Genomic DNA, 11,096 nt, shown 5'->3' with positions numbered 1-11,096 from the left:
GTAATTGCTGTCAAAGGTGCTTCGCATAAATACCGAATTAAGGGTCTGGATACTTATATAAATTAGTTTTTGATTTTTAATAAATTTGCAAAGATTTAAAAAAATGTTTCATTTTGCTTTCAGTCTGCCATTCTAGGTTATTGAGTGTAGATTGTTGGGCAAAAATGGCAATATTATCCAATTAAAATGAAATCTAGAAAACAATAAAGTGTGCAAAAAGCGAAGGGGTCTGAAGCCACTATACGCGCACACACACACACACACACACTCTGCACAACCACAACCAATTATGCTCAGAGGTCACTTTCACCACCAATTACCCGTAATTGGGATGCATAGATCACCAACTCTATTCTACTACTTTTCTACTCCATTTTTTCCTAATGTTCACTTTTCTCTTTTTACAAATTCTATCCATTATTCTATCCAGGATCATTTCTTTGTTTCACTAGCGTTAGCTCCTCACTAGTTTGGATAATGTGTGGGTTTTACAGAGCCAGTGTCTGGCTCTGCTTACAGCCCCTGTCACAAGCTTGTTGATGCGGTGACATAACGTCATCAGCATAGCCTGACTGAGGGGGGAATGAGTCCACTCCATCCATTTTGCTGAAGAATGGATAGAGAAGCTTTGTCGCAGCATTGATTAGGGGCTTGTCATGACTAATGGTTAGATTAGGTCTGTGGTCTGGTGATTGTGGAAAAGCTTTACTTTCGTACCAAATGCTGTCTGTGCAAAGAGGACATTCGCACACATTCGCATGTGCAAAAATAGCATACACATGAAGGAATAAATGACCTTTGTTCTTGCAAACATTTATTCCCTCGTGGGAAAAAAAAGCGTAATAAAGCAATAAAATGAATATTGCAAATAATAATCCTGGAGTTCATAATCAAACTAGTTTTCAAAAGTCAAAAATGTTATCTGGAAACAGCGTTAATTAGTTTGAGTGAGGTTCGAGGTCAAGTCTATTTCAGTTCAGTCAGAAATTCTGTTCATGAATTAAAAAATATGCTCTATGATGTTTTTTTATTCATTAATTAAATTCTTAGTCATTTATTGAGCTGACTGAATTTAACTGGAATTGACCCCAGTTGGTTTTTAGTTTTAAGTCTTCATCTCCACCGCTCAGTCTCATTGATAACCAGACAGGCTAGGTTACCAGTCTGCTGGGCTCAAAGATCCCATGACATGTATTGTATCTAAAAGAGCAGAAAGGCCCAGTATGGCTCATTTAATCTGGCCATCTCATCTCAGCTAAATGACCATCAGCTCAACTGAAGCATTGGGGGTCAGATGAAATATAGCCCCGGTTCTCCCAGATACAGTTGATACTACACAGTGGATGTGGTCAGGAGGGCTACCACCAAGGATTTTGGGACCCATGAAAAGATCTCACATTGGGCTCCATCATCCAAGGCTACCCGAGAAAACCCCATGTTCTAATATTTTTGAGAGCACCTGCTAGAACACAGGTGGGCAATTCCAGTCCTGGAGGGCCGGTGTGTATGCAGGTTTGTTTCCACCAATTACGCTGGCTAAATTAGCTGAGTGACCGTGTACACCAACACTAGTTCACTCAGATTATATCACAGTAAAACCATATCATGCAGAGACACAAGAAGAGTCTTTGACTGTCAGTAATTGTTATGGCAGGGAGGACAGAGGAACCAGAAGCAGACAATGCAACAATGTACAGAAATCCACAACAACGAAAAAATAGTCCAGGGAAGCAGGCAGGGGTCAAAACCGGAAATCCAATCAACAGGGGCAAGGACTCAGGAACAGGGGCAAGGACTCAGGAACAGGGGCAAGGACTCAGGAACAGGGGGGCTAGAACTGGGGGAAAGGAATAAAGGGCTCGGAAACAAAAACAGGACAAGACAGACTAGCCACGTGCAACTGAAAAGGACAGGTATAAATACACAGGGGAATGAGACAAACTAGGTGGGGCATGGGAGTGAGGGCGGTCTAACAAATAAACATCAGGTGAGACACATGAAAGGGTAATAGGACAATAATGAGGGGGAAACGAAAACGCGGACTGGATTCACAATGACACACATGTAATACAAACGGCTCCGGACTAGAGAGTAGACAATTGCAGAGAATCAGGAGATGCAGAGATAGAGAGAGACAGGTGTGAATACTTCGCTGAAACTAAGCAAGTCATCAGTGATAGAATAGGGAGGCGGAGTTACAGAACAGAATTGAAACTGGAGATGTGTTAGTAAGTTAGTTAAGTGATTTAAATTACAAATACCCAAAACTAGTGAATGTTAGTTTGTTAGTTTGACAAACATATTAGTGTGTTAGTATAATTAGTAGTGTACAAATTCTATGTTAGTTGGGATTAGTATATTAGTGCTATGTACAAACATGAAATGGAGAGAAAGCAGGAAGTAAGGAATGTAAGATTGGAAGGAAGACTGAACCCCGGAACTACCGTAAACACCCGAATAGTGGGACACGCAGACAAGGGAGTGACTGGGCTAGAAAACATTCAGACTCAGACATCACAGTGGAAGACGAGTGCAAAGATTCACGAATATAAACAGAACACCAGACATGAATATGAAAAATAATAAATTACAAGAATGATGATAATAAACAATGATAAACTAACACACAGAACACAGGAACATAACAGTAATGCCTTCATCAAGTAATGTCACTAAAATGTCAGATGACATAAATGTTAGAGCTAATTAAGTAATTAAGACCAGCAGTTGGCATGAAAACCAGAAACAGATACGACCCTCATTGCCCACCTCCGTGCTGGAATCATCCCAACTCAACCCCGACCTCCTGGTGGTAAGTAAGCACACAGTATGACACTTCAGCATTCATGAAAGGGCTGGAAGGAACAATGTGAATGAAATGCAATTTCATTCGGGTAACAAAATGGCTGCCCAATATGGGTCTGACTGGGGGAGGAAAGCCTAGGGGACATGAACCCAGCAAGAGTGGCACGGCCATGAATATTTTTAGTTTATTTAAAAGATATTATATCTTTTTATAAATTAAGTTCATCAAGTACACCTAGTGCTAACCTCAGCTGTTAATTATTCAGTTAGGGCACCAATAATGAATGAATTATCATATTTTAATCTGCCATTTATGAAGCATCATCTACAGCAGCAGACTGCATGTATACCCTAATTGTATTTATTTATTTAGTTATTTATTGTGGTTAGATATAGAATGAATGACTGCTGGCATATAAAGCAGTTTCCAACCCTGAATTGGTTGGAACAAAAGACCAGCTTACACAGCAGCCCTGCAGGACCAGAGTCAGGCTTCCATTAACTAAATATATATTCAAGCGTTTTTTTTTTTGTTTTTTTTTACATAGTACACATATCTTGGATGACAAAAACATGTTGCTGTGAAAATATTTTCAAAAATATGTTTGTTTTTTTCTACAGAATATCCCCTGTAGGTTTTGCAATATATGGTTCTTGAGATTGAAACCACATTTTATTTACTTTATTTCTCCTTTATTTAACAAGGTGAGTCCCATTGAAATTGTTCTCTTTTACAAGGGAATCTCTTTTACACATACTAGTGCCTCCTACATGGGAACACAAATTAATTGTCAGGTCTGAGGAGAATAGAGCAACATTCTTTTGATCAACAAAGTCAATATGCTGGTATGTGCTTTTTCTTTCATGAACCAGCACACATGCTTCCTTGCTTTTTATATACAATATCTGTATTATTTTTAGGTTGAAATATTGATCTATGGCTTTACATTTTCAACAGAGCTGCCCTGTTTGTTCTTCTGAAAAGGGAGGTCAGCTTGTCAGCAGGTTGCCATTTTCATCTTTGTGTTCCTTATGAGCTGATGGTTTGCAGCCAACAGGAAAATATCTCACAGTCGTTATAGCATCTGGCTGAAAAGAGAGCACCTAAGTTTAATTCTGTGACCTCTGATCAGCATGCGAAGGCTTTTTGCCTTGTTCTCCAAAGAGCTATAAACCCATTGTGCATGCATCACCGCACATGTAATGATGCACATAATATCCATCTCGTGCCAAGCCTATTTTCTGAGAGAGACAAAGGTGATAAATGGTGTGTATGTGTGTATATGTGTGCATGCACACAATTGATTTAGTAACTGTCGTATTAATCTCGACTTATTTCTTCTTCTTTTGCTACAATATGTCTACATGTCTAGGAGGATCACACACTGTAAAAGTAGGCTGTAGGGAGCGCGAGCTCTGCCAATTTGACTGGAGATATTCATGACTGCTCCGTTTCAGCACTGCCGACGTCACGTGCTGGAGGGTCTCCAGGCAAAATACCTAACCCATTAAGCACGCGCGCGCAGGTTTATGTATGATTCATATGCAGAGGGATTACAAATTTCACCGCAGAGTGAAAATAAAGGTTAGCCCCCCCCCCCTGTTGTAGGCACACATAATCTCAATGGCCGCTTCCGCCAACACGCTGAGTACACGCTGGGTTCACATGCGCCAGCATCTGCAGCCTAGAGCATTTATACTTTGCGCGCTGATGGGACGGCGCTAAAAGCCCAACTGCCACCTCAATCGTCACATCTGTAAGTTGGAAAAATATCTATTAATTTATCAATATATATATTTATTAATCCTCAATGAACGTATTCAATTTTAAAAACATTTGTGACTGTTAAACAACATTTCATGTATGAACTTTTGATTTATGTTTACTGTGTTTATGTGTTAATAAATTCTGTAGCACTGTAGCCTATTAGCCATTTTGGCTGTGTTTGCGCCATTTCATTGTTGGGTTTTATTTTTCATAATTACCACCCACTTATTTGTAAACATGCTACTAGGTGCAATCCTGTTGATACTGCCTAATTGTATTTTAATCTAATTAAGCATCTTGCATTTGTTTATCGCAGGCAATACCAAACTTTCGAGGAAAAAAAACGTTCAGCATTTTTCCCAAAACAGTAGACCAATATAATCAATTACTTTTAGTATAAATCCAATGCACTTAAAGCCTGAGCACTTACTATAACACAGTGCTGCATAAGACGTGCATTTATTGATAAGATAATGAATTCAGCCCCTCCTCCTCCAAAACGCTCCCATCTTGGATTCCCACTGCAATAAGAGGCAACTTGCGATGTGGAATAGACCCTCCGTCGATAACAGCCGAATGAGCCGAGCGTCACTCATTGAACGGTTCATTGCAATTTCCATTACCCCGCTTGTCTGCAAGACCGCTATTTCAACCACAAGGAGAACGTTCGGAGTCCCCACTCCAGCGCTCGTGCGGCCGGAGATGCTGGCTTCCGCCGCTCGCAAGACATTTTCTGCTTTAATCTCTCGAGGCTGATTCTTGTTCGGCGCTCCGATGGGCGTTTATTTTATTATTTGTTCATTTGGATTTTTACCCGGATTTTTTCCAGAAATCAATAAATGAAGAGGATAAATGTGAGCATTGAAATAAGTGTCTTATTTAAGTGTAAATAGCTTACTCTTCACCGCAGTCAGTGTTTTGAAATGCGTTTTGAAGGAGAAGGGAGTTTGCAACGAACGCTAGATTTGACTTTTTTTCCGCTTCATCTGTTCTAATGTGTGTTCCGTCTTCCCCAGATGTGTCAGGATATATTGAATACGGGAAACGACGAAACGAAAACATTCCAGGCTGCAATGTTCTTACATTAACCCATTGTTTTCTTGTGTGCCCTACAGTTAACTGCGGGCTACATTCTCTGGGTGGAATTTATGGAAGAAAATTGTGCATTTATTATTATTATTATTAGTTGAGATATGCAATAATATATGTAGTTATTGTACGAAAATAGTATGCTGAGATGCCGCGCATAACAGCAACGACTGAAAACAAACGCTCCCGCAGTATCAGTATAGCGCGTGGCTTTTTCTCTGTCTGTAGTTGTCAGATCACTTATTCTAACTTGATGCGCGCAGGTGTGTGTATGTGCGTGTGCGCGTGTTTATCGACCTGTATGTTGGAAAGCAAATAACCGCATACGTCTGTGTCTGTAGCTGCGCTGGAAATCACCGCCCATGTGGCCGTCCGGAGTGGGTAACAGGCTGCCTTGTCCCCGGGAATCCGCGCTCCGCAGGGCGGCCCTCAGTGGAAACGTCCTCGCGCTCCCTCCGTACCACGTACCCACTGGCAGGAGCGTCCGGGTCTTCATCAGCGCCAACCCCGACGGTAAGACCATACTATGACAAACAAGCGCTGCAGCTGATGCAGAGTATACTCTTTCTATTCGAACTATTCGAGCACGCCAGAACTTCGAGCACTGCAGTACTGTAGCCTACGTAGGCTGCTGGTGACACCTTTTAAAATAAGTTTCCTTTGCAGGTTCGACAGCACCTGTTAACACGATCAATGCCGTAATTCTGTCATTTAAAATGAGTCTAGGTCGCCATAGGAGAGTGTTGTGCGAGCTGTGACCTTAGGATTCACCGCAGTCTTATTGAACAATGTTTATTTTCATAAATCAGTGCTTCAGCACTGTGCAAGATCGCGCAGACGGTGATCAGAAAAAAAAACCTGAGCTATGCATAGTCGCTGTCACGGGCAGGATGTTGAACAAACAGCGCTACCGGCATTCTGGAAACGGAGGCAATTAGATGCCCTGCTAGATACTCCGGAATGGTGGTCTGCAAAGCAATCACTTAATGGCGTGGCTAAATTAAATTACTCAGCGAAACAGCAGCGTGTGTAAAGTCAATTTATCTAGAATGAGAAAAGATGTGTTGTAGCATCTGTAGGAGTTTCCATCTTCCCGCCTGCAATGGAGTTACTGTAAGGTATTTTGCCTCAACGTCATGTTTTCTTTATTACTGAATATCTCAAAACTGTCAATGGGAGAAAGCGACATTGTTCATGCGGACGCTCTCACCCCATATTTCAACCAAATGTATGCTTTGGGTCTTAAACCTCAGTTCAGTTCGATTTCTCCTTAATTCTGTGAGTGGAACCGATGCATCCACTGCAGACGCATCGGCCCCGCAGGGTATAATGAAACGGTGGTGTTTTAAACCGACTTTCTGCAAATGTCACGCGTGGTGCTTCAGGTCATTAAACACATCCACACAGTGAAGTACCCCAGCCTTGGGGATGCCTTTAAAAATAGGCTTTCTAAACAGGGAACGAAGGGATGCGAAGCGAAAAAGATGGAGGCAGAGAGGGCTTCACGCCAATTAGGCAAACAAGCTCAATTATCTCAGCTCCTTTTTTAAATTAACAGCTAATTGTCAGTTTTTAAAAAAGTGCAAGTTTTAGTACACCTTCTTTGCATCTTTTTCTTCGCATGACAAATTTATAAGAAGTAAAAAAAAAAAATCCACTTATTTACTGTGTAATCTATCATTCAAATGTCAGACAGTTTCTTCCTCATTTTGCAAATGGCTGATTCACTCCTCAGAAGTGACTCTGCTGCCTGTATTTGTACATCAAATGTGAGCAAGCACGCACGCATGCAGTTACTCACAGGCGCATTCTGGGCAAAATTGCGAAGGGGTTTTGGTGAATTTTATCTGAGACTGTCCACATGCTAAACTTGTTAATTTACTGTATAAGCTAAAGGTGAATAACTGATCCTATTAGCAAATGAGTCCATGGGGAGGCAATTTATTCTTATCTGTACTCATTCATCATGACATCATATAAGCCTGTGCCTCATTAACTATGACTTCATGCATACGCCTACACGACGGCGTGTCCTGTGTTTAGCTTCTCCATCTCTGTTGTTTTCCTGTTGGCACAACTTTGGTTTCCTCTGTTCTTCAAACTGGGTGCATTTCGAAGGTTTTAGAAATCTTTGAGCATGAGGGAGGATAAATATTGTCTCCAGCTGCGTACAGGCAGGAGAGGAGGCTGGGTAAGATGTATTATTATTATATTTTATAGTTTTTGCTCACAGAGTAGTGACGCCGTATTAGTGGAATTGACCATCTCTGATCTCTCTGTTTTAGCCGGTCATTACAGGTGACCTTTGGCGGTGTCATCCACTGGACGTTTCATGTGTTTAGAAGTAGAGCACGATTGTAAGCTATTGCAATGTTGTATATGAGTGGGCACTAGAGGGCATAGTTCATACACCGTACATTTGAACATAGATCTGTATCTTGTTCTTTTTCTTATTCTTTTACTGGTATGGCACCTTTGAACACAAGACGAACAGACCATCACCGTGATGTACTGTATGTTGCACTGCACCTAGTTTTACTCTTGTGTTATTGGCTGCGGCAGTAAAGGAAAAAAGTCAATTGTGTAGCAGAACAATTGGTGAAGCTGCCTAAAACTGTGCAGTCTTCACAATGAACAATTACAGATGAGAAATGTACAAGCATAATATGTTTATATGATAAAATATGCAGAACATTGAGAACAACTGTCAAATCTGGGGTGGGGGGATGAAAGAAGAAAATAAGAGCTTTGAATTGGCCTGACAAGCTGAATTCAGAGTTTTAATTTCTAGCCTCAAAGCGAGATCGCGTTCCACATGTCGCCAGTACAGAGTGGCCACGGCTGGTTTCTCTGTCTGTTAGAAAATCTCCTTCTGTCAGTTGCCGCAGATTCAGTTGGCACAGGCAAAAGGAAAGGGTGAATTATCATTTGGCATATCTATTGACGCTATGCAGGCTGTTATTCTCTTCTGGGTGAGATCCCAGTCTCTGGCATGCATATTGGCCTCAGCAGAATGGATGTATGTGCTGTGTAATGAAGACAGAGGTCTCTGTTTCGATAGTGTCTCCAAAGGACCAGAAAGCCCATTACAGTAAGGGGCGTATAGCAGCAGACCTCATCTGCCACCAACCCAATAATGCAGCCGACTGCCCCGGGCCTGAGCTGGCTTTATACTGAAAGCGTGGCATCCTGTTCTGATTCGATCACGAGCCCATCAGGAGTTACTGTAACATAAATAAAGGAATGAATACAAATGTAACGAAAAAAATGACTGTAGGTCCTATATAAAACTGGCTTTTCTAAATGCATCAGGTGTGTATATTTTAGAGTGCGGAAGCACAAATTGATTTTTGATTAGGACGGTGAGGAGCAGATTCTCAGCCAGGCGGGCGGTCTACCTCCGTTTTTGCCTCCGCCGGATTTTGGGTCATCATCATCAGTCACGTCAGACATTTAACCACGAAATCCATAAAACTGAAGACAATGACCTGGCCTTGGCTGACTCAGGATTGGTCTCTTGAGGTGGGAGAGGTGGGAGCGGGGAGGGGTCGCAGGTCTAGGGTAATACCGGTAGCCGTAATTGAATTGATTTGCTTCGGGTGGAAGTCATTGAGTCAGATGGGCTTTCTGTATCTACTGTGAGGGTGGTTACGCTTTCTGTCCTCCTCCGTCGTCCACTAGAACAGGGATGAGAAAACTCACGGTCCTCGAGGGCTGAGAACTGCTGATTCTCCACCCTCCCCTTACCTGGGAGTCAGGTGTGAAGACAGTCTGGCCAATCAGTAGTACTAATTGTTCACCTAATTACTTTGGGGAAGAGAAAACCAGGGTCGGATTTGGATTTGAAGGGGAAAAAGTCAATTGTGTACCAAAAGAATTGGTGAAACTGCCTAAAACTGCAGTCTTCACAGTGAACTTCAGAAATGTTCACAAATGAAAAATGTAAAAGCGTAATATGTCAAGTGTCAAATCTGGGGTGGGGATAAAATAAGAAAATAAGAGCTTTGAATTGGCCAGACAAGCTGAATTCAGAGTTTTAATTTCTAGCCTCAAAGCGAGATCGCATTACACAGGCCGCCATTACAGAGTGGCCACAGCTGATTTCTCTGACGCTATCTCCTTCTGTCAGTTGCCGCAGATTCAGTTGGCACAAGCAAAAGGAAAGAGTGAATTATCATTTGGCATATCTATTGACGCTATGCAGGCTGTTATTCTCTTCTGGGTGAGATCCAGTCTCTGGCATGCATATTGGCCTCTGCAGAATGGATGTATATGCAGTGTAATGAAGACAGGCCACTTTGACAGGGCCGGATTTGAGGTTCAGATTTGATGATTCCTGCTCTAAAGCACAAGCCCAGCCCATAAGTGAGCGATGTACAAATACAGTACATAAACAAAGCTGAACAACACGCCTTTTCACTAGTTGGTTAGCAACTACATCAGTTCATGCCAAGTCATATGACCTTATTGTTCATTAAAGTTATGTGTTAAGTGTTACCAGAGATTGTCTGTATGTTGTGCTTTGCGTCATTAATTACAGGCATTAAGCAGGTGCTCTTATCCAGAAGCCATTACTTTCCTAACCTGCCGAGAAGCTCTCTTGGTGTTGTGTGGTCTACTTTCTCTAGGGTTTCTGCTTCCTCTTTTTTGTGTGATGTTAGCGAGTTTCTCTGTGGCTCATTAGAGGCTTTATCTGTGTGGCATATTGGGAAGCTCTCTCACTAGCGTGTTGTCAGCTTTCTGCTCGGGGTGATCAGAGACTTTGTGAGGTTTGCGAGAGAACTTCTGTGTGGCTTGCTATCAAAATACTCTGCGTGGTGTCAGCGAGTCGTCCCTGGTGTGTTACCGGCTTCCTCTGTGTCGCGTTGGTGTGCATCCCTCTCTGTCCTGCCTACTGTTGTTTATGGAAGCCTCAGGCCCTATAAAGGTACAGGCACTCTAGAACATTCAGAGAGCCCGGTCTTTTTTTCCGACCGTCAGAGACAGGTGTAAACGCGAGCCTGCACTTCCAGCTGTCACAGGAATGATTACGCCAGCACGTTTTCTCCTGACAGACACGTCCTTCCAAAACCAGCTGTAGCTTGTGCCGAGATTCATACATGAGGTGGGAGGGGGTTTGGGATGTGATTCAAGACTACATGTCCCAGAATGCAGCAGTTGGCTGTGCATTAGCAGTTAGACTAGGAAGAACATTAAATTAAGGCCATACAGCAGAAGGAAGGCAGCCTATGAAGCCCGGAAGGGCATGGTGAGATCAGAGATGGCCCTGCTAAATGGGTCACTGACATCCAAGGGAGAGAGGACGCACTTTCTACACCTGAAATATCACCTCAACGCAAAGCACTTAGCAGCGAGCTCGGAGGTCAGACCTAGCTTAGCCCCTGATGCTACCGTGAGCAACCAGTCTTGCTAAGCCACACTCGAACAGGCGTAC

General features: G+C 42.4%; 1 protein-coding gene across 1 annotated transcript in view; it reads left to right on the top strand.

Annotated features, from left to right (window-relative positions):
- The first annotated feature begins 5,412 nt into the window (after positions 1 to 5,412).
- The window catches only part of LOC133135494 (NACHT and WD repeat domain-containing protein 2), a 48,297-nt gene continuing 42,613 nt past the window's right edge, over positions 5,413 to 11,096 (top strand). Inside the window, exons 1-2 of the mRNA XM_061252531.1 lie at positions 5,413 to 5,427; positions 6,004 to 6,175. Coding sequence (XP_061108515.1) covers positions 5,413 to 5,427; positions 6,004 to 6,175 — 187 coding nt within the window. The remainder of the gene's footprint in view (positions 5,428 to 6,003; positions 6,176 to 11,096) is intronic.

The sequence above is a fragment of the Conger conger genome, chromosome 8 (assembly GCF_963514075.1).
Source record: "Conger conger chromosome 8, fConCon1.1, whole genome shotgun sequence".
NCBI classification, from domain to species: domain Eukaryota; kingdom Metazoa; phylum Chordata; class Actinopteri; order Anguilliformes; family Congridae; genus Conger; species Conger conger.
The sequence above is the reverse complement of the archived record's forward strand: the minus strand, read 5'-3'. Positions and strand labels throughout refer to the sequence as shown.